At 26.0% G+C, this 27,476-nt stretch overlaps 6 protein-coding genes and 2 long non-coding RNA genes across 15 annotated transcripts; 4 read left to right on the top strand and 4 right to left on the bottom strand.

Annotated features, from left to right (window-relative positions):
* The first annotated feature begins 186 nt into the window (after positions 1–186).
* On the top strand, positions 187–3,335 carry LOC122532069 (translocon-associated protein subunit delta). Of its 2 annotated transcripts, XM_043660506.1 has the most exons (3): positions 187–616; positions 1,031–1,431; positions 3,011–3,335. In XM_043660506.1, the coding sequence occupies exons 1-3, from the start codon at positions 511–513 to the stop codon at positions 3,269–3,271; spliced, it is 768 nt and encodes a 255-aa protein (XP_043516441.1). In that variant the 5' UTR covers positions 187–510; the 3' UTR covers positions 3,272–3,335. The 2 variants fall into 2 exon arrangements, with proteins under 2 accessions (XP_043516441.1, XP_043516442.1); XM_043660507.1 differs by lacking the exons at positions 187–616; positions 1,031–1,431 and adding an exon at positions 2,474–2,874.
* A 115-nt stretch (positions 3,336–3,450) lies between these two features.
* On the bottom strand, positions 3,451–4,743 carry LOC122532070 (proteasome assembly chaperone 2). Of its 4 annotated transcripts, none has more exons than XM_043660508.1 (3): positions 4,539–4,567; positions 4,054–4,399; positions 3,451–3,981 (listed from the first exon to the last, which is right to left on the bottom strand). In XM_043660508.1, the coding sequence occupies exons 1-3, from the start codon at positions 4,550–4,552 to the stop codon at positions 3,577–3,579; spliced, it is 765 nt and encodes a 254-aa protein (XP_043516443.1). In that variant the 5' UTR covers positions 4,553–4,567; the 3' UTR covers positions 3,451–3,576. The 4 variants fall into 4 exon arrangements, with proteins under 4 accessions (XP_043516443.1, XP_043516444.1, XP_043516445.1 ...); XM_043660509.1 differs by lacking the exon at positions 4,539–4,567 and adding an exon at positions 4,661–4,743 and having other exon boundaries at positions 3,452–3,981; XM_043660510.1 differs by lacking the exon at positions 4,539–4,567 and adding an exon at positions 4,657–4,711 and having other exon boundaries at positions 3,452–3,981.
* Positions 4,744–5,231: 488 nt separating this feature from the next.
* Positions 5,232–5,834, bottom strand: LOC122532075. The gene is made up of 2 exons (XR_006307439.1): positions 5,549–5,834; positions 5,232–5,460 (listed from the first exon to the last, which is right to left on the bottom strand). It is a non-coding gene; the product is annotated as an uncharacterized LOC122532075 (long non-coding RNA).
* LOC122532063 (SR-related and CTD-associated factor 4) lies at positions 5,396–17,602 on the top strand. Of its 3 annotated transcripts, XM_043660495.1 has the most exons (19): positions 5,396–5,534; positions 6,308–6,436; positions 6,517–6,808; positions 6,910–7,082; positions 7,215–7,496; positions 7,572–7,718; positions 7,825–8,075; positions 8,176–8,403; positions 8,503–8,636; positions 8,730–8,938; positions 9,067–9,244; positions 9,313–9,624; positions 9,704–9,931; positions 10,023–10,294; positions 10,354–10,599; positions 10,802–11,259; positions 11,450–11,730; positions 12,153–12,766; positions 17,467–17,602. In XM_043660495.1, exons 1-18 carry the CDS (start codon positions 5,505–5,507, stop codon positions 12,758–12,760), a joined length of 4,458 nt encoding a protein of 1,485 aa, XP_043516430.1. In that variant the 5' UTR covers positions 5,396–5,504; the 3' UTR covers positions 12,761–12,766; positions 17,467–17,602. The 3 variants fall into 3 exon arrangements, with proteins under 3 accessions (XP_043516430.1, XP_043516429.1, XP_043516431.1); XM_043660494.1 differs by lacking the exon at positions 17,467–17,602 and having other exon boundaries at positions 12,153–12,890; XM_043660496.1 differs by lacking the exon at positions 17,467–17,602 and having other exon boundaries at positions 10,369–10,599; positions 12,153–12,890.
* LOC122532066 (CAAX prenyl protease 1 homolog) lies at positions 6,271–22,042 on the bottom strand. 2 transcript variants are annotated; one of them, XM_043660504.1, is made up of 8 exons: positions 21,930–22,042; positions 21,418–21,579; positions 21,038–21,184; positions 20,754–20,957; positions 20,165–20,677; positions 19,946–20,089; positions 19,524–19,787; positions 6,271–6,280 (listed from the first exon to the last, which is right to left on the bottom strand). In XM_043660504.1, the coding sequence occupies exons 2-7, from the start codon at positions 21,517–21,519 to the stop codon at positions 19,569–19,571; spliced, it is 1,329 nt and encodes a 442-aa protein (XP_043516439.1). In that variant the 5' UTR covers positions 21,520–21,579; positions 21,930–22,042; the 3' UTR covers positions 6,271–6,280; positions 19,524–19,568. The 2 variants fall into 2 exon arrangements, with proteins under 2 accessions (XP_043516439.1, XP_043516438.1); XM_043660503.1 differs by lacking the exon at positions 21,930–22,042 and adding an exon at positions 21,801–21,892.
* On the top strand, positions 17,667–18,563 carry LOC122532076. Its single transcript, XR_006307440.1, has 2 exons — positions 17,667–18,058; positions 18,214–18,563. It is a non-coding gene; the product is annotated as an uncharacterized LOC122532076 (long non-coding RNA).
* Positions 21,957–24,510, top strand: LOC122532067 (peroxisomal membrane protein PEX13). Its single transcript, XM_043660505.1, has 5 exons — positions 21,957–22,093; positions 22,401–22,661; positions 23,002–23,249; positions 23,405–23,584; positions 23,675–24,510. The coding sequence occupies exons 1-5, from the start codon at positions 22,026–22,028 to the stop codon at positions 24,037–24,039; spliced, it is 1,122 nt and encodes a 373-aa protein (XP_043516440.1). The 5' UTR covers positions 21,957–22,025; the 3' UTR covers positions 24,040–24,510.
* An 873-nt stretch (positions 24,511–25,383) lies between these two features.
* On the bottom strand, positions 25,384–27,364 carry LOC122532072 (V-type proton ATPase subunit E). The gene is made up of 5 exons (XM_043660512.1): positions 27,183–27,364; positions 26,433–26,608; positions 26,160–26,328; positions 25,843–26,026; positions 25,384–25,759 (listed from the first exon to the last, which is right to left on the bottom strand). The coding sequence occupies exons 1-5, from the start codon at positions 27,213–27,215 to the stop codon at positions 25,641–25,643; spliced, it is 681 nt and encodes a 226-aa protein (XP_043516447.1). The 5' UTR covers positions 27,216–27,364; the 3' UTR covers positions 25,384–25,640.
* Between the last annotated feature and the right edge of the window lie 112 nt (positions 27,365–27,476).

Consider the following 27,476-nt stretch of genomic DNA (forward strand, 5'->3'; position numbering starts at 1 on the left):
GTAGATTTATTAAAAAACGGTGTTAATGTACGTTTGTTTAAAAAGAATCACATTTGTTGTTTATAGATAAAAGTCAAGATAAAATAAATTTTTTTTAGAACGTGACAAATCTATGTGATGTATGTTTCTCAGACTACAAAGATCAAACGCGCTATTTCAAACTTTCGATAGAGTACTCTGCAAACTTTAGTGTTGACGTTTAATAACACATGAGTACATATTCACATTACGTTGGTATACAACATGGATTTTAATACTCCTTAATAATTATTAGTGTTTGATATAATTTATATAAATTAAAAAAGTATATTAAAATCAATAAAAGATAATAAACAAACAATGCAATATATATAACGTTGTGTAATATTGACAATTTGGCACTAAATTTTTAGAAATATAGCCAAATTCTTTAATATAGTTGAAACAAACAGCAAAACAAGGGAATATGAGTGATATACGTATTAGAACTATGCGATAGCATTTATGTAATAATAAATATATAAAGTGTAAATGATTTTTATCATTATGAAATTCAACGAAAAAGAGCTTGCAGAAGCAAGTAATGGTCCCGCTGATATTGAAGGTCGTTTAAATCATAAACGAGCACACAAGTCAGGTTAGTTTTAAGAATGTTAACTTTAATTACTTATAACCAATAATCTTTTACAAATTCTTATTTTTCCATGCATATTTTCATACTTCTCTAATATTCCATAGACAATTTGGTGTTGTTCCCTATGCGAATTTCTCGAAATAAATTTTTATTTCTCCTAAAAAAGATCATTTAAAGATTTGACTTAAAAACTGATTGTATAATAAAGACTTCATTAGGTAATTCAAAATGTTTTTACATTTTTTGAAAGCCTAAAGTAGTAAAAGATATTAGGCATGGGCATGAATGATTCAGCTTTCCTATATGAATAGTGTGATAATTAACCCTTGCTTGTGAAGGGCTAATTTATTCATAAAATTTTAATATTATTGGAATAATAAAAATTATTTTTTAACGTTTATATTATTTATATTTTAGGATTCAAAGAAAAGTGGTTCAAACTACGATGTAACTTGTTATTTTATTTTAACATCAATGAATTGGGACAAATTGATACTAGGCAACCGGCAGGTGTAATTATTTTGGAAAATTATAGTATTAACCTTGATGCTGCAACTGAAGGTGTATTTGCATTTAGTATAGCGTTTCGAGATGAATACGAAAAAAGACATGTTTTAAGTGGTCGTTCAGAATTACAAGTAGAACAATGGGTAAATGCACTTAAGCAAGCAAGTTATGAATATTGGAGATTTCGTTTAATAGTGCTTCAAGAAAAGTTATGCAAGAAAACAGGGAAAGATCCGTTGCTCATGTATCCACGAAATCAAGGAATTATCAGAGATGAAGCATGGGAACCTGCATCAACTTTCAGATCTCATGTACGATCCTTTACTACATCAGTTGTAACGTCAACAGCATTAAATACAGTAACAAAAGAAATGAATTTAATTGAATTTTAAATTAGCTGAGTTAATTATATAATGGTTTTTTTCAATATTACTTTCTGAAATCTGGAAATTGTTTAGATTTAAGAAGTTAAATTTATATAATTGACAAGTTTCAGAATTTATTTATTGCAGATAATATAACATCTTTTGTGTCAAGTAATTACACACATGATATTTTCATTAATATTATCATAATTATATATATAATACATCATATATAGCTTTTATTATTTATTAATTAAAATACATTATATATATATATACTACTTGAACTACATTATATATATATATATATATATATACATGTAGTTCAAGTAATAATTTTTATAGTATTTTAAACACAAAAATAGTTTGATTGATATAATATAATATTTAAAAGTTTTATTGAATATAACTTTTAAAGAATTATTTTATTATTGGTCAAACTCTGTATCTCATGTACAGATTTTTCAAGTATTTATAAACCAAATACTCTCTTATATTCTTATAATGTTTGCCTATATTATAAACTTTTGATAATTAATAATATATGTATATTTGTAATATTAGAATAAACATATTTTTTCAAGTGTATTGAAGCAATCTTCAAAGTATCGTCATTAAATTCTTTAATTATAATTTATCCTATAACGTTATAATTTACTTTTATAAAATTATATATAATGATCTTATTTTAGCACAGAGTGTGTAATATAATAATATGAATAAAAATAGTAATAATAATTTACATACAACACCATTATATATTAACATTCTATGATGTTGAAATTGTATTTTTAGGAACTAATTATATTTTTGTTACAAATGATTTTTTCGCTATTTTGCGAAATAATAATAATTCTATAATATATGAGAACGTAATGATGATATATATTTCTAATTGTAAGATTTATAATTAAAATATTGTTTATAAACTGTTTCAAAAATAAGTTGGTAACACTGTCTCCAACTACTTTATTACGTGTCACTTTACATATATACGCGACAAAGTAGTCAAGCAAACATAGTCACGTTTAACTTAGTATGGTTTAAACTGGCAGTCGTTACGTTAATTTTATTCGTATAATTTATTTATAAATAATATTCAAGGAAAATCATTAATTAAAGTAAATATAAAATAACATGATGAACCGATTTATAATTTTTTCTATTCTCATTTGTGGAATTTCTGAAATTTTTGCCGAAACTTGTCAAAAGCCTGAGGTTATTGCCTCTGCATATGTTACAGAAGATGCAACAATTCTAACAAATGTTGCATTCACAACACAATTTGTGCTTAAATGTAGTAATGGTGTGAAAGGCATTACATTGTATGCAGAGGTTGATGGTAAATCATTACCAGCTGCTAGGTTAAGTTCTGATAATAAATATCAGGTATTAAGACGCTTTATTAAAATTTATATACTTAAAATTTAATTAAATTTGAAATGAAACTGAATTTATGTCAAATTAAAATTATTTATAATTTATAAGAATTTAATTAAAATCGTGGTAAATTTTAATTTCATAGGTTTCTTGGACAGAAGATGTGAAAAAAGCACGTTCAGGAGATTACAATATAAAATTATACGATGATGAAAGATATGCAGCTATACGTAAAGCACTAAGAAATGGAGAAGATCCAAACAGCGTGAAACCATTAGTTGTTGTAGTACTTAATAATCCAGGCATATATCGTGGACCTTGGATTAACTCGGAACTCCTTGCTGTTCTTTTAGCTGCCTTAGTATCATATTCTGCTTTCTCTTCAAAATTCAAGCTTCTTGCTTGAATATTTTTCATAAACAATAAATTTGTTAAAATTTTTATATAAATTAAACGTTACTAAAAGCAAATGAGTTTTGTTTCTTTTAATATAATTTTGTAATTTAATTAATGATGAAATTTATTCTATAACACTATTAAATTTATTATCTTTTTTTAATACAAAATTTGTTTTTTATAATGAATATTAAATGAACTTATATTTGTATTCATAGTAGGATGTGATTTTTATAAGATTAATATTTTAATTTATACATAATTTTTTTTATAATTTATTTTTAAACAATTGGAACAAAATTAATAGAATACAATCTAATACATATCAAGAGAAGGTGGATTTCCAAAGAAGTACTCCCAAGAAGATGGATATTTAATACTGTTAATATCGTCATTTATTAAATTCAACCATTCATTCAATCCTTTAAAAAGTACTAATGCATCAGAAACGTTGTCTCCTTCTGAACAATATTTAAATAAGACTGTACAAGGAATTCCAAATGTTTTAAGATATTCGTAAAGACCATTTGCAAATCCACCACCAGGAATGTAACATTGTTCTGTAGAATTTGTTTTGACACTTTTCATATGTGATATCCAACATAAATTCTTAAGAAGTTTTTCGTCATTTGATAGAGATTCATCCGAAGTAAGATATTTTATTTTAAATTCTGACCTATTTGCACACTCATAGTCATAACTACTGGTTAATATTATTATCTATAAAAATAATTTTTATATTAACACAACAATGAAATAATTAATATTTGTAATAGTATAACATTATACTACCTTATTAAGTCTTTTTCGTTGAATAAATTGTGCTAATTCATCAAAGAATTCATTTGAATTACCAACATAGGGTGAACGTAATTGCAAAAGAATTATATTATGACATGTTCCAAGATAAAAGTCAGCAGTAGTACAAAGAGAATTGGACTTTTTATCATAAGGATCAAGTCCACAAATTGGAAGAAACATAGAGTTCCATAAACTTCCAATTTTGTGCAAATTCAGACTAGATATTAACAGATCAATGCATAATTGTCCAACATTTCCAACAGCCACTGAAGGAAGCATCAGAGTATAATTTTCAAGATTAATCTCTTCTGGTATTTTTATCATTTTCACTAGGTACCTGTTTTATTAATAAAATTAATTTAATAAAACTTATAACTTACAAAAATATACCATAAAATACTTATGTAAATTTAACGTTCGATTTAAAAATTAAGTATTTGTGCATAATAATAGAATGATTGTCGAACATTAAATACTTTTTCATAATCATTTATTCATATTTTTATTTTTTTAATAAAAATGTTGCATATTTATAAGTTAAATTTTATAAGTGCAATTTTAAACACTAATACTTTATACTGCAACTATACAAACTTACGTGTTCAAACCTCTATAAAATGATTACTTGACATTTATGAAATCAGAAATTCAGACGTATTTACAAGGTTGGTACTTCTGATCCTGCAATTTTCACTTTTATAGATAATTATTACAAGAAATTATAAGTACACTATTATATAGTGTATTTATAATTTATATATATAGTAACGTATTTAATTTAATTTATGATCAAATATCCTATACGGAGAATTACTTCATAAAATGTAACGAAATTTATTAAAAAATACTTTTTTCATTTTCATGCAAGTCCTTTTTATACGAATTATATATATATAAGGTAGAAATTTTGAAAATGTTAACATTTACAGATATTGAAATTTAATGATCAAAATATAAAGAAATAAGCTTAAGATATAACATTTCATATTCATTGAACGTATGTTATTTTTTTATATTTTATAATATCTGTATTACTAATTAAATTTATGGTATCTAAAATATTATTTAATTTATTTAAAGTTATATATGTATATACTTTACGTAATATGTTTCGTTAAAAATTTAATTTACTATTAAAAAAAAGAATGACAAAAATTTGGATTGATACCCGTTTAATAATTTGTTTATATTTTGCTTGGTGTAGGATAATCGGTATTGAAACAATGCTTGTTACCGACTGTACATAGCGGCATGTGACGTCACGCATCACCGCCCCGCGATGCCTTTCGGGAAATAGAGCCGCCATCTTGAGTGGCATGGCCCAGCTAGACAGTGCGCCCTGAGCCAAGACATGCAATTTATCGAGAAAACATTCATCATCCCAAGAATCACGGATTTCTGTGAAACATAGCAAATCTTTGGTGCTTTGCACCTTCATCAGGATGGAGGCGGTTAAAGCATTTAACGCAGAGGTGAGTTGACTTACCCTTAATTCTTCTTCTAGCCCGCCGACTCTCCCTCTTTTTTTCTCTCGCTCTTCTTTCCCTTTTTCTCTTTCTTTCTTACTTTTCAAAGTTGAACGCGTCACTATTTTAAACTAAAAATTCACGCAAAATATTTTCTTCGACGTTTTTGCTGCTTGCTGTATGAAAATTTGAGTGATTTTCGTGCTTGAAGAATGCTTTGATTTCTAGATGTGTGAGAGAGAGGGAGCGATCATCTTTATATATAAGAAAGAGGGAGAGAAATTAAAGAAAACCTTTATTGTGATATAATGTACAACATAATTGTTGGTAGTACGTAAAATTTTTGTAATTCATTTAATGATAAAGGAAGAATAATAATTATAATATATGTATTTTACTTGTGTTAGTTATGTTTGATTGTGTCATAGAAGGAAAAGGAATAAGGAAAAGCAATAACAGATATTTTTTAAGTAATATTAGTAGAATGCTAATAGCATTTAAAGGATTTGATTGTACTAAGTTTTTGTTTAATTTTTGTTATCAATCCATTAAAGTTTATATTGATATATTTGACTTTTGACAACCTAAATGTGAAAATTGAAAATACATATTTGCAAAGTATAGATCCATTAATTGATACCAATATTTTTTTTCAATTATTAGCAGAATTTTTAAATTTATGAATTTAATTATATTTTCTGACTAAGATATTAATACATTGAAGTATTTAGAATAAAAATAATAATTATATATATGTACATTATTTCTTTCTTTTTCAGCTTTCAGCTCTGTATGATGTCAAACCACCAATTTCAAAAGCTAAAATGAATTCTTTAACTAGGGGTGCAATTAAGGCAATTAAATTCTATAAACATGTTGTGCAAAGTGTTGAGAAATTCATTCAAAAAGTAAGTTACAAAAATAAATCTAAATATATATTAAATATATTGTTAATTCCATTGGTATTAATTATTAATTTATGTTACAGTGTAAACCAGAGTACAAAGTGCCTGGATTGTACGTTATAGATTCAATCGTACGTCAGTCCAGACACCAGTTTGGAGTAGAGAAAGATGTATTTGCTCCACGCTTTGCCAAGAACATGCAAACTACTTTCTTAAATCTATTGAAGTGTCCTCAAGAAGACAAAAGCAAAGTAATAAGAGTTTTAAATCTTTGGCAAAAGAATGCAGTTTTTCCCTCAGAGGTTATACAACCTTTATTTGATCTTGCTGATCCAAATCATCCAATACATAAAGAACAAGCAGTTAATACCAATGGTAAAGAAATATATATATATATATATATATATATATATATATATATATATATATATAGAATCTAAATGAAATTAAATAATAATTATTGTTATTATGTTTAGGTACATTAAATATATCTGCAACAAATAATGTTAGTAACACCTCAACTTCTGTCAAGACTCCTCCTTTGACTGCAAAAAATGCAGTAAAGGATCAAAAATTATTTTCTTCCGCAAAGCCAATTGATCCTGCTTGGCTTGCACAAACAAAAATAGAGACAGCTAATAAACTATTAGTAAATTTCCTTTTCGTATTTATCTTATATATAATTTTCAGATATATTAGTTTGTAATATATTTTGTTGTTTGTAGTATTTTGTATGTTTATTTGTTAATGGATATAATCTTAGTTTTATCATTTTTTTAAGGGGCAATCAAATTCAAGTCAAATGGATGTTTCTTTCCTTGATCAATTGCAACATTTGCAACAGTTACTGTTAAAAAAGCAAGAACCTACAAATGAACAAAAGAGTTCTGTAAAATTTGATAAAAAACTCCTAGATTTTGACTATGGTGAAGAAGAAGATGATGATGTTGTTGTTGCTGCTAATTCACCAACAGCAACAACAGCATCTAATTCTGGTCAACATAATACAGTTTCAACAGGAAATAGTTTGGAAAGTCTTGGACTTCTTTTAACAAATCCAGAGGTACAAATTTATTACTTAATCAAAGAAGAAACATGGTTTCATTACTAAATTGTTTAATTCTTTAATCGTTAATAGGTTTTGAGACAACTTCAAACATTGCAACAAACAATGCAAGGAAGTACTTCTTCAACACAGCACGAAACAGAAGAAAAAATGCGGAAACTCCAACAAATGAAGCAACAGGAAGAAGAATTTGATAAACATCTAGCTCAAACTGTTCCTGTATGAATAATAAAAATATTTTTTTTCTTTTTTGTTTGAATAAAAAAAAGAAAAGTTCTATATAATGATAGCATATTATATTAATTAAAATCGATTTTTATTTTAGAATTTACCATTTGCATCTGAATGTGAATTAAAACCATCAGATATTTTGAAACCAAGTCAACCAAACACTTATACAACAAATGTAAGTAGCGGAGTCATACAAGATATGAGTCAACCACCTCCTGGTTATCCACCGGCTCTACCATATGCCTCTCAACCTTTAACAAATATTAGGCAGATAAATCAGCAGGCGCATCAAAATCAAAAGAGTCCGCTTCTCGATGAACGGCAAGATACGCAAGATTATTCTGGGTAAATATTTTTCCTTTTTATGAAATTCAATTTTTTATTTAATTCAAATTAATGTGTAACATTATTATATTGCAACTAATTAATAAATAATTATTTATAGGAATAGTGCAAGACGAGATAGTAGCAGTGTAGAAATAGTAAATTGTGAAAATACAAGATCACAAAGTAGATCGCCTGATCGATACAGACATCACAGTCGATCTAGATCACCACGACATAGAGATAGGGATAGAGATAGAGATAGGGATAGGGATAGAGATAGGGATAGGGATCGAGATAGAGACAGAGATAGAAAATCTCGATCAAGAAGCAGATCTAGAAGGAGAAGGTAATTTTACATGTATTATTTTACAATATATATTTATGTATTATTTTACATACTTTGTTATGATCATTTGATATTAAATTAGGTATTATTATATTATAGGTCTCGTTCAAGAGACAGAGGTCGTGACAGAAAACGAGAGGATAGTCGAGAAAAAATGACCGAGGAAGAACGAGAAAAAGAAAGAGAAAGGCGTAAACGAGGATTACCGCCAATTGTGAGAGATAAATTAAGCGGTAATTCACTTATTTTCATATATATTTATTTTTGTTTTGAAAAAATTGTTTTTTCTTCTTTTTTTTTCATGAGTTTAACATATTTATTTACAGTTTGCAGTACTACTCTTTGGGTAGGACATCTATCAAAATTAGTACATCAAGAAGAACTTTCAGATACTTTTGGAGAATTTGGTGATATTGTCAGTATAGATCTAATTTCACCTAGAGGTTGCGCCTTTATATGTATGAATAGAAGACAAGATGCATACAGAGCTCTTACTAAGCTTAAAAATCATAAAATGCAGGGAAAGGCAATCACTGTAAGTTAACATTTGGTTATTTCCAAATGTATTTTTATTTTTAAATTAAACATGTTTACAAACGTGTTAGATAATAATAAAATTCTGTCTTATTTAAAATAATAAAATTTTTCTTTTTTATATTTTAGTTAGCTTGGGCACCGGGAAAAGGAGTGAAAGGAAAAGAATGGAAAGATTATTGGGAGGTTGAATTAGGAGTTAGTTATATTCCTTGGAATAAATTAGTTAATGTTACTGATCAAGATTTAGAATTATTAGAAGAAGGAGGTATGATTGATGAGGACACTCTACCTCCCAATCTTAAAGGTAAAAGGATGCTATATTTTAAGCTAAATTTGTGATAATAAATGCCAATTGTTACAAAACATTAATAGGCAAATTAAAGCATTCCGGGACAAATGCAGATGTACTTCAACAACAGTTACAATTGCAACAACAAGCATTAGTTGCAGCTGCTGGAATTCCAAATTTGACAGATGGTATTGTGAATGTAATGCAACCATCAACTAGTGCTCAACAGCAGCAATCGCAACAGCAAACACAGCAACAAGGTCAACAGCAGCAACAAGTAATCGATACGAGTCAACCTCCGCCAATTAGACCTCCTACATCAGCTGCACTTTTGCCACCACCGAATACACAATTACAGATGATGCCACCTGCTTTCACAATGACAGGAGTTCCTCGTAAGTTTATTAAAAAAATTAAAGATTGATATTCTATTCATATTTGCAAGTTTATCATTTTATATCTTTTATCATTTAGGTATGATTGGACCAATGGGATTACCAATGGCACATAGTTTAATGCCAAATGTTCCCATAGGCGTGCCACCCCCAAATATGCAAAGTTTATTAGGACCACCAGGAATGATGCAAACTATGTTAACGCCACCTGTAAATTCTCCATTTGGAGCAAGTGTTGGCGTTGGTCTATTAACTCAAATTCCTTTACCAGCCCCAGCTGCACCTTCTGATAAACCCAACTCTACTGGTATGTATATGAAAACAATTCACAAAATATTAAAACTCAAAAAAATTGAAATAATATAACATAAATCAATATAAAAAAAAAATTATTTTAGGTATGCCACACAATGTTCCTCCAATCGGAGTTCCACCACCAACCACAGAAACAGGTATGCCAAATTTACCAATGTTACGCCAACCATATGGTGTAGGACCTTCTGCACCCTTGCAAATGCAACTACCTCAACAACACTCTGCTGACGACATGGATGTAGAAATGGAAGATGCAATGCCACAAAGCTCAAATGGGGCAAAAAATAAAAGTAATTTGTCTGAACAGCAACTGTCACAAAATGAAGAACGAATAGAATCTAATCAACAAGCAGAGGTAAATATATATAAAATTGTTCTATAAAATTGTCTGACTTGATGTACATTTAATAACAGCATCGAGATTATAAGGAAAGAGACAGAGATCGTGAAAGTAGGGAAAGAAGAGACAGAGAGACGCATTTATCTCACAGAGAGAGAGAAGGTAATGACTCCAGAATGGATCATGGAAGAGACAGAGGTAGAGGGAGAGATAGAGGACGAGATCGCAGGAGAGATATTAGAGATAGAGATAGGGATGACAGAAGAGAAAGAGAAAATCGAGAGAATCGAGAAGGAAATCCGCAAACTCAAACTCTTCAGGTATTACTAAATTAAGATTAAAATAAGAATATTAAAGATTTTAGAGATCCCATTCCTAAAAATAGTGTGAAATAATTCAAATGATTTAAATTATAAAAATAATAGATGTAATAATATTATAAATAATACTATTATTTATTGCTATTCAATAATTTCATCTTATCTTTTCTATTAAAATTTCCATAAAAATATTTATATTCAGGAAAACGAATCTACTCCAAAAAAAGATGGTAAACCAAGTTTAGCTGATCGTTTACGTCAATTGGCTGATGGTACACTGCCACTTGAAGATCGTGTTGATCGAATAATTCCTCGTAACCGTCAGGATAGGTCTGATAGAAGTTTTGATGATTCTCGATCTGCTCGTGGAGAAACCCTTTCTTCGTTGATGGATTTGCCAAAATTTAGTTTACCTCAGGAAAGGGGTGATTTCCCAGCTCGACCACCAGATTTTCGTAATCCACAAGATCCAAGAGAATATCAGCAGCAAAGAGATAGACAAAGTTTTGGGAGAGGTCATAGAGGATCACAAATACATGAGAAATTCATTGATGTTCCAAGATTGCAAGCAGGAATATATCAAGAAGAATTTGATAATAGGATACATGGACAACAAAGAGTAGAAGATTTTGCACGACTCGGACCACTTAGAGAACAAAGGTAAAATACTATTTTGCATTCAGTTTGAATTTTAAATTAAAATAAATAAAAGTGGATTGTTCGGATAAACATAATCGTCGTGGCATTTACATGCGTATGAATAATACTCACATTTTACAAAAAAAATAAGTAATTAACAAAATTGTAATATGTTTAAAACATTGAATTATTGATTAATTATTTGCCAAAGGGAGGAATTTGATAGATCTGAAGTACGAGGGAGACGACCACTCGACGATAGGGATCGTTTTGATTATGAAATTAGACGAGATGGTTTTGATCCAAGGCTTCAAGATGGCTTTGATCCAAGAGGACACCTCGACCGAGCTGATTTTGAATCTAGAAGACGAGAATTCTTTGGAATTGATCCTATTTTTGGAATGCCGCCAATAATGGGACCTAGAGGACCTAGACCTGGACTTCCTGATGGATTTGGACCACGTCCAGCTCCCTTAGGAGCTCGTGGACCAGGTAAAAATAGTTAATAAAAAAAATCATTCAAGAAAGTAAATTTAGTATTAGAAAACAAAAATTTAGTATTAAGTTCCAAAAAATATATGAAATTGTTAATTTATTTATTTATAAGTAAATTATGGATTTATAGCGAAGTTTAAAAATACAAAAATGCAAATAATGCATGGAATACACAAAAATACATAAAATATTAAAAATAAAGTGTTAGAATATTTAATAACAAAAACAAATTTTTACATTTTTTTAATTCTGTTCATAAAAGTTCACAGTTTATTTATAAGTATTTAAAATAGATATCAATAATTTTTTTATACATTTATTATTGAATCTTTAATTTTATTATATTATTCAAGCATTTGGAAACGAGTAAATAATAGTTAAATTAATAAATAAAAGTTCAACAAACTTTTATGTTATAGGTCCATTAATGTTCCATCCACGAGGTTTGGGGCCTCGTCCTCTTCGTCCTGGAATGAGGCCTTTTGGTCCTCGTGGACCACCTTTTGATACCCGAGAACCGGATGCCTTTTTCAGACCTCCCTTTGATGATATTCGTCCCCATGTGAGGCCACCTTTTGGACCTATGGGTCCGCCATCTATTATTCCTCCTGAGTCTGCTACTCCCTGGAGAAATCAGGAACTTCCACCTGGTTCCTGGTCTTCTGATTCAGAGAATCATTCGCAAAGAGATAATCTTAGAGACAAAAAAGGTGGTAATAAACATCCGAATAATGTAGAAAGAGAAAATCGAAATAGGGGTCGAAAATCCAGATGGACTAACATTAGTCCATCTGGAGAAGAAATTGAAGAATCAAAAGAACAAGAATCAACTTCTGCAAATGTTGAAATAAAAGAAGAACCTGCAAAAGAAGAAGTAGTTGTGAAAGAAGAAGAAGAAAAAGAAGAAATTGAAACAAAGGAAGTAATTTCTAATGAACAGAAGGAAGAATTAGCAGAAACAGTTGAAACAAAACAAGAAGGCATTGAAATGAAGAAGGAGGAAGAAGAGGATCGCAGGGATTCTTAGACCAAAGTAAAGAGCGATTTTTCTCTTTAAAATTTTTTATTACTCTGTGGAGTGGTGTGAGGGAGAATTCGTTGCTTCAAATTGGGTCGAATTGAAACAATCAATTTACAAAAATGAAATGTTGAATTTTAGAAACATTGTATTCAATCGATGATAGCTACTATTAAAAATAATAGCATGTCATTTTAATTTTAATGTCTGTAATATTGATAAACTTACTGCTTATTATTAAAAATAGATCTTAAGAAGTAAATACAACGAAGAAATTATAATAAATAAAATAAAAATATACGAAATTTTAATTTATTTTAAATTATTAAGTTCATAAATTAGTATAAATTTATAGTATTATTCTTGAGAGAAATATATAAAAAAAAGTTTTTATTAATTGTTAAAATTACATCATTTTCCACGTTAAATATTTGTAGTGTGATGCATGAAAAATAAAAACAACACAAAATATATTATCGATTGAATACAATAACATATCTTTAATTCAGAGTTTCAAATTTTAAATAAATTGGTTTTACAATTAATTTGACAATTAGGAGCTGTGATTTGTGAACACAGGACCTATAATTCGTGGATACTCAAAGTGGTCGACTTATTTATTGAATTGTAAATACTTTTGTATTTTGTAGTGGACAAACATACAATATATTCGATTTAAATATATATTTAACTATTTCTTAAAGACTTGGAAATACAAGGAAAATATTTATTTTAAAAGTAAATTTATTTATTTATTAAAAACAAGTGGATATTTCTTATTATAAATAACAAAGATTTGTAAATGATTTATTTTGTTAATTTATTTGACTTTTTTATTAAATTTTATTAAAATATTTGATATTTTTCTATAAAATTAAATTTAATAGATTAAATATATATTTTTTGAATCGTAAAATGATTTATTTAAAAAGAAAAAAAATCTTCATCTTCATTATTGTTTTACGTTTTGTAGATACTTTTTAAATATCTCTTTTTATATTTCCAACAGTCAAAGGAACAATAGAATCTATGTATTTAAATCGATCATATTGTATAGATAGATAAATCTTAATATGTAGTAGGATCTTGATTAACCGTGTCTCAGAAACTTCAGTATTTTCACATGGATATTTTCCGTTGATTGAATTGTTGTTCAATTGAATTTTCATTGCTATATTTAAAAAATAGATAAAGGATTATATCATATAATAATCTGTAATCGTACTAATTTAAATCAATTTTCATCTTGTCTGAATGTTATATTAACAATATTTATTTTAATTATATTTTTTTATGAAATACAAGTAAATTAAAGTTAAAAAATTCTTTTAATTTAAAAAGAAATTAAATGTTCAATCAATAGAAAAAGTCAAACTAGGTCAAACAAATAGCTGGAAAACTCGGATAAGCAAGATTCTACCATAGCAAATATTTAAATAGATAGAGAGAGAGATTATATATATATATGTATAAAATATGAATACATTTATATGTATATATATATATATATATGTGTGTGCGAAAGAGAGAATGTAAAAAGTTGACAGAGTGTTTGCATGTATATAAATGGTTATGAAAGAGAAAAGAGAGAAAGTGAAGAAAAAGCGAGAATATATATAGCACCGATGTTCGGCGCGGCTCAATCAAACGAAAAATAAATATTTTCTATATTACATTTTTCTTCATAAGCAGAATTACAGCCTTTCATTCCGCTTGGCTCCCGGAATCGTCTTTATGTTTTTTCTAGGAAACATCAACTTTGAATATATAAATTTAGTAGTAAATTATTTTTAGAAGATTTTGTCTGGGAGTCTTCATAAAGAAATCAAGATAAGTTAATCGTAATTGGTTAATCGTACTTATTGTTATTTATATAAATAATTTTTTAATTTCATTAATTTTTCATTATATCACAACGATATTATTTTAATCGATTATCATTGTGGGGAAATGTTGTGGAAAAGAGTTTGAACATTAAGCCAGTTATGAGCCAAATCGCAATTTTTAATCCAAGTATAGTTTTTTTAAATAAGTATAATTATTTTTTAATACACATTTTAGGTAATTGTCGAATATCGTAGATAAAATATGAGGAAAAAAGACATTTCTTTTCTTTTACTGAGAATAGTAAATGAACTTTTCTTTCACTTAAAATAATGAATGTGATTATTACTTAATGTTAAGTGTAATTCTAATAATTATTTAAATCTATATATTTTTTTTTAAATTTGCAAAAACAGTATTTTTATATATCATCAGTCATTAAACATGATTAAATATTTTTAAATCCGTTTCAATTAACGTATTATCACTCTATTCAATTCTTTTACTGTGCAATTTTTATCTGAAAAATTTTTCCTCCGAATATCGAGCAACGTATTAAAAAAACATGATTTAAAGCAGATACATTCTGTACGTTTTGCACGGAAACAAAGAAAGTATAAAAAAGAAATAAAAAAAGAAAACAAACACTTGAGACGATATTCGGAATGGAATGAAATCTTTTCAGAGCAGCTTTGGATACGTGTTCAGTGCTCATACTCGTGTGTTCACATGCGTGAGTCTCTCTCTCTCTGTCGCCACACGACGATGGAACACCAGCCACCAGGTCGCTTGCGCTCAAACTGAGCGACAAGTGCAAGGTACTGTTGTGTTTTATAACTCATTATATTTATATACATATATATATAAATAAATAAATAAATATACATATATTTGTATATATTTATATTTATTTATTTATAAATATAAAATGATATGTTTCTTTCTGGACGAACTTATACAAATAAATAAGAGATAGTATTTATCTATCTATGGTGCGCGTAACATAGTAATTCCAAGCGAGATAACATTAAATAAATTTTATGTGTTAATTTTCGAATTCTGAAATTTTACTTTTAATAACTTGCATTGATTACAAATGACATAAAATCTGTGCTTTTCAGTAAATTTTTTCTGGAATATAAATTAAAATTTTAAATTCGTGCGAATCATAAATATCATTTTCAATTCATTTTACGAGTAAACTTAATAATATTAATGTCGTATGATTTGTTGCTTCCAATGTCGTTGAGTCCAATGCATTGTTGTAATAGAATATGTAGTTTTCCTATGTAACTATATGTGCAGTAATGATAATTGCATATAAGATAATAGAATAATATTAAATAGGAGTTTATCATTGAACAAAGAACAAAATTTTATATTTTATTTAGTTTACAAGTCATTAAAATATGTACATACTATATTTAATATTGCAAATTTCTAACTGGAATTATCTGTATTGTTAAATTTTGCTTAATTTCTAGTTGATTCTCTTTTTATATTGAATTATAAATAAGTAACGAATTAAGTATTGTAAAATCAAAATATTGAGAGATTTTAACTTCAAGTTCGTCCAGCATGAAATACTTTCTTTTTTTTAATGAATCATCGCGTATTATAAATTTCTTAAACTAAAAGGATTTTAAAAAGAAAGAATATCAAAATTTAGAGTAGTGTATAAAGCCCGTACACCACTCCGGATCAGAGTTTTAAAAAAATTTCTATTTGTTTATTTTCTAAAAAAAATGAAAATTCGATCTACACTATAACGATAAAAGATTGCGATTATTTGGTTTACACAAAGAAATGGTTGGTTGATATTTATGTAAATATCAGTTTGCGTGTATTTATATGCATTAGCAATTAGTAATTACTAATAACACGATTAAACAGAATAAGTATTATAAATGCATAGATCATTGTAAAGTCTATTTCTAATGTTCTCCATAATAGAAACATTATCATTTGTTATATTTCAATCGAACATAAACTAATTTATATATGATTAGCATTTCGTATAGCGTATATAGTTTTTATTTGATCTAAAGTAATTTTTTTTTCCTTTTTGTTTTTTTTATCAAATAAGCATTTTGAAATCTGTGACGTCAATTTGATCGACGAGCAAATTTTCGCGTGCACATGCGCGAAGGTTCATGGTCAATATCAAGTTTAGATTTCTTGTATACATGTTTTAACCTCGAATTTTTACCTAATCGTGCACAAAAAAAAAATTGAATATTCATAAGTGGTCCAATACAGAAAATACTTTGTAAGATTGGATAGGATATTTGAAAGATGACAAATTTCTAATATAAATTGAACAATTATTGATTATCACTATCAATTATATCATCGTTAGAGTTTTATTATTAGCAATTTACATTATTACATAACAATGAATTTCATAGATCGAGCATGATTTCCTATTGATTTATTATTTATATAAATGAAAGTAAGAATTTCATAAAAATTCTCTTTTCAAAAATGTATTGCAATTCTAAAAAGTATATATATGATATATTACAAACTGAGTATAAGCAATTGATTTAGATTGTAAATCATTAAAACATTATTTTATATTAAAACAAAATTTTTTTAGTTATGTAATTTTATTTTGATTAACAAATATTTTTTTTATATTTAATACAATATATACATAAAATAAATATTTAAATTATTAACATAAAAATTACTTCTAAATTTCTAAAAATGAAGATACTTAGATTTGTAATATTTTGTTAAAATGAGAATAAGTAGATAACAAGTAAGTTAGAAATCACAAACTTTCTGTTATATAAGCTTAACCTTTATTATTATTAACACAATTGTACAATTAATTACATTTTCATGATATACAGTTTGAACTAAATATATTTTAATATTTGTTTCAGGCACAATACATCTTGGAATAATAAATGGATCTACTGCGTGGTTTTTTCTCAATGTATTTATTGTAAACATGAGCATTTTAATAAAATTGAGATATGAATGTATGTTGCAATACGAACATCGTATTATACTAAATAATTTATGTTAATTATTTTTACTTTATTATCTGCTTGATTTTCTAATTTATATTCAGAATTTTATAATATTGAATTAATATTTCTTTTTTCGTGCAATTGAATTATTAGTTGCAATTACAAAATATCGCATTGTTTTTCCCCAAAAAATTAAGATTGATATAACACGTACAGTAAGATTGTTTATTATATTTTATTTTTAATTCTTTCGTTTAAATTTCATAGCTTGTGAAGATAATTTTGGTGTTTATGTTAAATATTACTAAAAATGCTATAGTAAATATTACTTCAAAAATTTTATTAAACGCATGGAATATTAAGTTTACAATAAATGTTAATGTAAAAAAAATATTGAAATAATTAAAATATCAAAAATTATTTAACACGTTATGCGCCGAACTTATTTTTGTTTACCTTTCCGTTCGCGCCGCGATAGCTGTCAGAGATACGCAAGATTGCGGTAATACTACATTTATACTTATCTTCATATGTATTCTTTGTATATTATATAATCTTATCGCAATCTGTTTTACTATTATGCTCATCTTTCTAAGTTCTTTTAGAAATGCTTTCTCTTCAGCCAATTGCTTTTGTTTTATGTTTTGGTGCAATCAGAAGAATTTCTTTTCTATCCATAATAATGACAATGCCGGCACAGGACGGATGTGAAAATATCATAGAATTATGTTATTTTTTCATCAGAGGACGATGATTTTGAAGAATGACATAATTCGAAAAGGAATCAATCAAAAATTATGCTTTCATTAGTTTATCTGGCTTCAGGATTAAAATATGAATATGCAGACACATGCAACAGTTGAGAAGTGTTATAAACTATTTGTGGTAGATGAGTGAGGAAATCGTTAAACAAACGAACTTATATGCATCACAAAAATTGGTGGAAGAAAACTCGCAATGTTTGTGCAAATAGACTATAACAAACAAAAATGAGATGACATTTTTTTTTAAAAAGTTTAATACCAAATTGTATGTTAGAATAAAATGTGTATATTATTTCTTATATACACATATATATTATTATTTATTCTAATACACACACACACACACACACATACATATATATATATAATATTTCATAAATGCCTTAAAATTTAAAAGCAAAATAATAAATAGTAAATAAAAATTCTGTATCAAATATGACACCATTTTATGTATATGATATATATTTATCTGAAAATATATTTTGACTTTGTAACACAAATTTCAAACAACCGAGAAATAATTGTTAAATATTCTTTATACATTTAAAGTTAAATATAGATTTTAGTGAATAGCATTGTGATTTTTATTTTAAATAAAAATTATAATGTAGCTACAAAAAATCATGACAATGTTATATCAAAATGTTATTGTTTAGAAAGTAATGCAGGAAGTTCATAACGTATTTAAATTTAAATTACTTAATTAAATTCGAGAAATATGAGAATTAGAATTTTACTATTCATAATTATAATTATAATTGTATAATTTAATACATTATTTTGTAATACGTTAAAAACCAAAATACTTTTTGACTTTAAAAATTAAGTTAATAATGAAAATTTCTCTGTCAATAATTTTCTCTATTTAAATTAAACCTACAAATATAATTATCTAAAGCTTATTAACAATATCTCCAGTTTGTCAATTAATATTTCCAGTTTTGTTGAATCCAAATTATTTGAATGAATTTGATATTTCTTAATCGATATTTTAATCATCTTAATATAATTTATAATTTTGAAGTACATGTTGTAATTCTAGAATATTAATTATATCGTGAGTATGCAATAAATCAATCTTATTATTTTAGTAGACATGAATCACAACTATATTCATTATGTAATTATATCTTCAAACCATAAGTTGTGATTTATAAAATCATAGATTATATATATATATATATATATATAATGTTAAAATATAAATGTTATACATGATGTACAAAGTATATTAAAAAAATGTTATAATTAATCTTCTTTATCAATAGCTTCAATTCTTTCGAGAACTTGAGGATGATTATGATGCCAACTAGAATACAATTTATCATGAAGAGGATAACTAAGATTATCCTTATGTAATTTAATTAAAGAGCTTTTTAATGCTTGTCCATGTCCCAAAATTTTTGCAAATTTATCTGCCTCAAATTCAAATCTTCGTCCAAGTATGTTTGTTACATACTGGAATAACTGAAAAATTATAAAATATTATTTTAAATGCCATTATTTGACACAAATAGAATATTCATAAATTAAATAGAAATTAAATTATTTTATATAATTTTATTCTTTATATACTATTCTTATAATATTTTGGAATTTCATCAAAAGTAATGAATTCAACTTACCACATTTGGAGGATTTGAAATATACATAGTAATAATAATAAATCCTATAAATGTAGGTTGGACATCCACAAACCCAAAAGCTTCAAATATAGGTTTATAATTTACAAGTTTTGCATATAGAAAAATATTTAGCAATAAATGCAGCTGTAAAGATATATTTTTATAGATTAAAAAAAATTGAGACGTATTATTATAAATATACATAGTCTAAAAGTTTACCTGGCCAAGTATAAATCCTTTTAATGTATGACTATGGTTCCAATGTCCTAATTCATGTGCCAATACTGCTAATACTTCATCTGTAGTACAACCTTTTGTATCTGTTTCACCTTCTGCTGGTTTATAATATTCCTTGACTAAAGTATCGTAGAGAACAATTCTTTTATGTTTGTAAAAACCATAGAGATATGCATTGCTATGTGAAGATCGTTTTGAGTTTTCTACAATAAATATTTTATAAAGTGGATAATTAATTGATGCTGCTAGCACTTCAATCTTTGTTTTCAAATCTCCATTTGGAAGAGGTGTGTATTTATCAAAAAGTGGTGCAATTAGTTCTGGGTAAATAATCATAAGAAAAAGGGCAGCAACTATTAAAAACATCCAAAGATAAAGAAAACAGTAGTCTCCTCCATTTTTTATGATCCATATTACAGCACACAGAAGAGGTATTGTAATGACTTCATGTACAACAAATTTAAGAAGCTGATCTTTGATAAAAAATAATGGTGTCTAAAATTAACAACTTTGAATTAATAATATAAAGATGCTTTTTCATATATTAGGCAAAAAATGTTTATTTTCTCACCTCTTTATTAAATCCATGTTTTTGTTCCAGGACAAATGTAAAATAAATCTTAAATGGCAAAAATATTATATCATAAATAATGTTTATAATGAGCATACAAACAGCACTTATGAGAATTTCATTTGTATCATCCAAACCACAATATTTGACTATATCAACACTCCACATCCAAAATCTGTGATAGCATAAAGTTAACAAATAGACCTGCAAGTATTCAATGCTTACAATGTTACATCCATTTTATTTTAAATATTATATTTATGAAGTAAATCAAAATTTCATACCATAGTACAAAGTTCAGAAAATATACTCTCAAAATCATTAAATGCTAACTTATCTAGCAAATAAATGCGTGCTTTATCGTAAATATCTTTTGTCATTAAACCTTCAACAGATTTAGGTAAATCAACCAAACGAGTCACAAAATCCCTCTAAAAAAAGAAATTCACATTTTCTTATATACACAATATAGAATTATTTCTACAAATTTAATTTTACTAATAATAGTTATTTTATAAACTAAAAATATAATTTTTTATTATTATTATACAGTTGAACAAACAGATTTCTTTAAATATTTTATATTTTATAAAAATCATGAAATTATAACAAATATTATAAATTAATAAGATAAATATGTCCAGACAAAATTCACAATATTTACCTGACGAAGATTTAAATAATATTTCCAAAGAAATAAAAGCCATGATACCGCTAAAATTTCATAAAGTATATTTTCTTCGATAAATTTTACAAAATTAGACATTATTTTATAGTTAACAAATCAGAATTTCTATTCCTGTATTCTAGCGTGATTGCCGGTTTACTGAAACAAAGTTGGATACAATTGAGGTTAGTGCCACACATATGCTATTGCATATATGTATTATCTATGTATTATCATCTTATGACATTAAAATTAATATCATAAATTTTCTTATATTAAAGACATATCTTTAAATACTATGAATTTTATTTAAATCGAGAAACAACAATTTTCAATTAAAATTATCTACAAATTTTAAAAAATAATAATAAATATCGAACTTTTAGTAACTTTATTTTGAAAATGCAATATCACTATGAAAGAAGTCAAGTTGGAAATATGACTGAAGTTTTGCAAATAAAAAGTAATACACAATTGTCAACAAACACTATATGTGTGTACTTCCGTACTAAATAGGTATAAATTATTCTTCTTTACATAAGTGGGAAGATTATGAACTTTGTACAACGAAAGACATAAAGAATATGATAATATTATTATAAAATATGGCGCCTGAAAGAACAAATGGTATTAATGGAACTCAATTAAAAAATGTACCTAACAACATAAGCAGGTATGGGTTTTACATAAAAATCGATTTAAACTAGTATTTACAACATAATATTTAATAATTGAAGATAAATGATCGAGTAAGTTATGTGTTAATAAGACATAAATATCTTATTCAAAAGAAATAATAAAAGTCATTTTTTATCTTAAATCATGAAAAATTCATAAAATAGCATTCTTTTTCCTTACATTTCATTCTATAATTTAAGAATAATTTGTGATGTAATTAAATAATACTTAACAAGTATTTTTTTCTATTTAATATCATATGATTAGTATTATCGCTTTTAAGTAAGACAATTTTGTTGCAGTATACCAAATGCATCGTCACTGCTTTCTTCTTCAAGTCTTCAACCAGGAAACCCTCCACCAATACCTCTGCGTCAACCGGTTCAAAATTATTCTGGATTTAGTGATCATAGGCTATTTGGATCTAATTATAGTGGATTTGGTGGATATGGTAGTCAATATAGAGCATTTAGTGGATACGGAGGATATAATTCATATAGTCCTTATTCTACTTATAATAATTATGGAATGTTTGGTGGACACAGTGGTGATGCAGAAAATAGGTAAGTTTCTAATACTGTTAAAAAGAATCTATTGTAATGTCTATTTCTTTAAAATTATATTCAATTATTCTTACATGTAATATAATATGTATGTATTTTGATCATATCAAAATGTATATTAATCATATTTACGTTTTCACGTTGATTTTTCATATATGTTGAATAATAAAAAATTTTGTAATTCTATTCCTAATTACAAAAATTCTATATTTTCAAACATAATTTATAATTTTTATAATTATTATGAATATAGATATAAATGAAATAATACAACAAATTAATTAAAGAGTTAATGCAGTTTTGATTGAAATAATAAAATAAACATTTGTACTTTTTCTAGATTTTCCCAATATGTTGAGGAAAATACTAGATCAACTTTTCAGTCATTTGAAGCAGTCCTTCATACATTTTCATCCATGACAATGTTATTGGAATCTACATATTTTGCTTTAACAAATTCATTTAGAGCAATTTTAAATGTTGCGGAAAGTATTGGAAAATTACGCTCTATTTTAAATCAGTTATTTAGTACTTTTGCTTTGATTAGATTTTTAAAATGGTTATACAGGAAAATTGTACGCACTACTGGTAAGATTCTGTACTATTTTTTAAATTTAGGTTTTATGTAATATTTAATTCTACTATTAGTAAAATGCTACGCTAACTTTATTTTTTCTTTGTAAATAAGAAATTTACTATATATTTTTTTAATTTGTATATCTTTTTATTAAATATCTTTCTAGGATACCAAAATCAAAATTCAATAAATGAAGAATTATGGGATAAATCATTAGCAAAAATTGGAAATGAAAATGTACATAATTCTTCCTTTTGGTCTGGATTTCTAATGTTTAGTGCATTTTTTGTAGTACCTTATATAATTCATAAAATTTCAAATAATATTAGAAACTTGCAAGTAAAAGGTAAAATATGTTAAATTGCTATTTAAAAATTAAATTACAAATTTTTTATATATGAAATAAATTGACTATAAATAAGAATTTAATCTTTAGGAAAAGATCCAAAAGAATGGCAAAAAATTGAGGAACCTTCATATATTGCAACAGTGCTATATGATTTTCTTGCAACTAATAATGATGAACTTAGTGTAAAAGCTGGTCAGACAGTTTATCTTGCACCAAGGTCTTTACAACCAAAAAATTTACCAGGATGGTGTAAAGCTACCAATAATGTAAATGTTGGTCTCATTCCTAGCAATTACATTAAACTTATAGGACAATTGAAAAAAGTGAAAAAAAATGAAACAGCCATTGTAAATGAAGAAAAGTCCTCTGAAAGTGATCCTCATTCTACCAATAATAATAAGAAAGACATAGAGCCTATAAGAAATGATAGAACTGTTGAAAATGAAGTATGAGCAAATTGGTTTTAAATATTTTTATTATATATTTTGTTTCAACAATATAATGTCATTTGAAATTTTTCGAAATTTCATTTTTACTATAACTTAGATTCAATACTAAAGAAATTTTATTTGCAAAAAATTATGTGGGAAAAAAAGTTTATCTATAAGCTAAGTTACAGATTAATTTATGATCATTTAAAATTTAAATGATTATTTTAAATTGTCGCAAATATAGAAACAGTGGTCTATAAAATAGTAATCTATATATCAATTTAAGTTATAAAATAATCACATTTTCAGAAATTAAAATTTTATTTAAGTTAAAATGGGAAATATTTTAAATTTATGTAATATAAGATCCAAGTTATTAATATTCCTTTTCTATGGGTATAATAAGTGGAATTATTAGTACATGTATAATGTATGAGACTATGTAATATTTGTATTTATACTAAAGTTTATAATAATGAAACTTCTGATATTCAATCTGTCCTATTGTTAAATTTGTATACAGTTTTTTATTTTAATTTTTATTTATAATAAATTGGATATTTAAATTATTTGATATTGTTCTATTTGTTACATTTAAAAAATTAAATATTAAGGAACATTATAGTTTTATATATATAACACAGCATATTCCATTGATAATCTTAAATATCCGTTATTTTTAGAGATATGAAGAAACTTTGTTAATGAAAATTATTCAGTACAGAGGAGGACTATATTAGATAATGATTTTTTTTTTATAAATGAAGAGGTTTCAGAGGTTTTAAAGTCACTTCCATTTTTCAAGTGAAATAATATACTTGTCATATAATGAAATAATTAGTTAATGGAACTCGACATACAAAAATAAATAATATAATAACTTATATGTCTAAAAATTAATAGTTTAGGAGATACTTTAACTTCAATTTTATAAAATCTATGCATGAAAGACAAGGACAGTATGAACACAAAAATATTGCACCTATCTTTTCCTATTAAAATTAAGATTCATAGAATTAAAATTAAAATAAACCTAATAGTTTTTCGACGTAATTAGATTTTTTTTTTACAGACTATCATATTGTATCGATTAATGAATCAAAAAATATGATTCCATTTAGAAAAATGGAGATAACCTTGAAATTATACTAAAAATTAATTATTGCCATTCATGCAAAAAATTCTTTGATTGTACAGGAAATTTGTAAAAAGAACAAATACTTGCAACATATTGTTATAAGATTTTCTTTTTTTAAATAATAATTATACTTACCATAGCAAATAAAAATTTCGAATTATAATTAAAACTTAATTAAAATAAAAGAAATGAAATTGATTTTTGAGGAACTAAAGAATTTACGATCATTTTCACATAAAATACTTTATAGATATATGTATATTGAATATGTGTGCAATAAGAGTTTGGACACACACACACACATATATGTATGTAATATATATAATTTACAATTTCACTTTCTCTCTCTTTTCAACAATATTAACAACAGATTCTACAGTCTACACAACAAATTCTTATTTTTTTTAGCGTTCTAGAAGGGAATGTTTTGTTAGAAAGGAAAGTAAAATGAAAAGAAGAGAAAAGAAAACATGAGAGGAATTTTTTAATCATTGAATTTGCGATTAGGATTGGATCCAAATAGGGCAGAACGTATATCTGGTGTTAGTTGCTGTGCTATTAATTCTAATCTTGTTTCCAAAGTATTGCTGACTTTTATACGTCCTAAAATCAAATTGTTATAGATTATTTAATTTTATTTATAATTTATAATGCAACTTATTAAAAAATATACATGATTTATTTACCTCTTGCTGCAAGTAAATCAACACCGCCACAGCTATCAGAAGGAAGGAAATTATCTTGATCAATTTTAATTGTAACATCCTTTTTTGTTATTTGTTTATAAGCATCTTGAACAGAATCAAGAAGTGATTCTACCAGAGGAAGATCTATTTGACGTACACGAATAACAATGTGGCTTTCTGTTAACTACAAATTAGAAATGCATAAAGATAAATTTTGTAAATATTTATCTCTTCTATAGAGTACAAAAATGAATAAAAATAACGTTAAATATTGTAAACAGCAAATTTAATTATTTTAAATGTAAATAGTCTTATACCTGGCATAATCCTTGTATAATTAATAATTTTAAAATTTCTCTATATCGTGAAATATCTTGTGTTACTTCTCCTAATCTCTTCCTAGCTTCATCAAGTACATTACGCACATGATCTTCTCTGACCTTCAGAACTTTTAGACGAGCCTGATTCAACATATTGGATGATTGACTGTAAATAAAAAAAAAAGTTGAATTACTTAAATAAAATCTATAACATTTACATATAATATTAAATTTTATTAAAGATTATTATAATAGTGATATTAAACGTACATCTTTTTCTGAAGTTCTACTTGTTTTTCTTTTTTTTCATAATATTCCATAATTTTAAGCCTTTGTTGTTGAACTAAACGTCCCTTTTCAATATTAAATTCTTCCTCTGCTTTAGCATCAATTTCCTCTGCTTTCTCATTGGCTTCTTGCTCAATGAAAGCCATCATGTGATTGATCTAAAATAATAAAAATTACAAAAATATATTAATGATAGATATTAAAGTAAAAGTAATACAGAATTAAATTCATCCGAATTTTCTAGATTTATTTCTATTTTTTATAAAAATATAAATTTTTATCCGTGCATAAAATTTCATCGATTGAATTTAAAGTAAAACATATAAAGGAATAACAATACTTCTAACTTAAAAAAAGTAAGTGATTAATAATTATTTTAAATACTTCTTAGTTCTCTGTTTTAAAATTACTATTTTTGGTAAAATTTCAATTCAAACGAAATTGCTACTAAAATTATTATTTATATAAAATATAACTGAACTTACTTAACATGTATCTTCAAACAGAAACTTATATTAAAGTATTAAACTTACATTTAATTAATTTATTTAACTGTAAGATGTTTGAATCATTATTAAAAAGAGGGAAAACTGTATGAACAAAAATTTCTCAAAGAAAAGTGACAGAAACAAATATTCTATCCAAGCGACAATATAGAGTAAAATGCAAAAATAGCTTAAAATCGATGCTCAAAAGAAACTCCCAAATATTTCAGTTTAAATGACACATTACCTGTTTCTGTACATCTGCGTCGCTTAATGCCATTTTGAAGTTCAAGGATTTGCCGATCTTTTTCCAGCAATAATCTTTCAATCACTTTTTGGATACACGAATTCCAGATCGAATTTTTCGAGAAGTCAACGCCTACTAATGAAAGTATCTCCAGTTAATGATGATCATATGACACAGGTAGTGTGTTCGTAAAATTGATTCGTTTAGTTGAAATATACATATCATGGAATGTGTTCGCAAAGTTATTAAGATTTACTACTAATATTCATTCGAATGAATATATACTATATGTAA

Source organism: Frieseomelitta varia, unplaced genomic scaffold (assembly GCF_011392965.1).
Source record: "Frieseomelitta varia isolate USP_RPSP 00005682 unplaced genomic scaffold, Fvar_1.2 scaffold_433, whole genome shotgun sequence".
In the NCBI taxonomy this organism is placed as follows: Eukaryota; Metazoa; Arthropoda; class Insecta; order Hymenoptera; family Apidae; genus Frieseomelitta; species Frieseomelitta varia.

Bases quoted from the DNA above. Each gene is read 5' to 3' on its own strand.
- LOC122532072 (XM_043660512.1), bottom strand. From the start codon at position 27,215: ATGGCATTAAGCGACGCAGATGTACAGAAACAG. The intron at 26,329-26,432 runs GTACGTTTAATA...TTTTATTTACAG, and splicing joins GTAGAACTTCAGAAAAAGAT to TCAATCATCCAATATGTTGA. The intron at 25,760-25,842 runs GTAAATAAATCA...ATTTGATTTTAG, and splicing joins TGATTTACTTGCAGCAAGAG to GACGTATAAAAGTCAGCAAT.
- LOC122532069 (XM_043660506.1), top strand. From the start codon at position 511: ATGATTTTTATCATTATGAAATTCAACGAAAAAGAGCTTGCAGAAGCA. The intron at 617-1,030 runs GTTAGTTTTAAG...TTTATATTTTAG, and splicing joins TAAACGAGCACACAAGTCAG to GATTCAAAGAAAAGTGGTTC. The intron at 1,432-3,010 runs GTACGATCCTTT...TTAATTTCATAG, and splicing joins CATCAACTTTCAGATCTCAT to GTTTCTTGGACAGAAGATGT.
- LOC122532070 (XM_043660508.1), bottom strand. The intron at 3,982-4,053 runs GTAGTATAATGT...TTATTTTTATAG, and splicing joins AACGAAAAAGACTTAATAAG to ATAATAATATTAACCAGTAG.
- LOC122532067 (XM_043660505.1), top strand. From the start codon at position 22,026: ATGGCGCCTGAAAGAACAAATGGTATTAATGGAACTCAATTAAAAAAT. The intron at 22,094-22,400 runs GTATGGGTTTTA...ATTTTGTTGCAG, and splicing joins GTACCTAACAACATAAGCAG to TATACCAAATGCATCGTCAC. The intron at 23,585-23,674 runs GTAAAATATGTT...TTTAATCTTTAG, and splicing joins TAGAAACTTGCAAGTAAAAG to GAAAAGATCCAAAAGAATGG.
- LOC122532063 (XM_043660495.1), top strand. From the start codon at position 5,505: ATGGAGGCGGTTAAAGCATTTAACGCAGAG. The intron at 7,497-7,571 runs GTACAAATTTAT...AATCGTTAATAG, and splicing joins TTCTTTTAACAAATCCAGAG to GTTTTGAGACAACTTCAAAC. The intron at 8,939-9,066 runs GTAAGTTAACAT...TTTATATTTTAG, and splicing joins TGCAGGGAAAGGCAATCACT to TTAGCTTGGGCACCGGGAAA.
- LOC122532066 (XM_043660504.1), bottom strand. From the start codon at position 21,519: ATGTCTAATTTTGTAAAATTTATCGAAGAAAATATACTTTATGAAATT. The intron at 20,090-20,164 runs GTAAACTTTTAG...ATATCTTTACAG, and splicing joins AAGGATTTATACTTGGCCAG to CTGCATTTATTGCTAAATAT. The intron at 19,788-19,945 runs GTAAGTTGAATT...ATAATTTTTCAG, and splicing joins TTTCAAATCCTCCAAATGTG to TTATTCCAGTATGTAACAAA.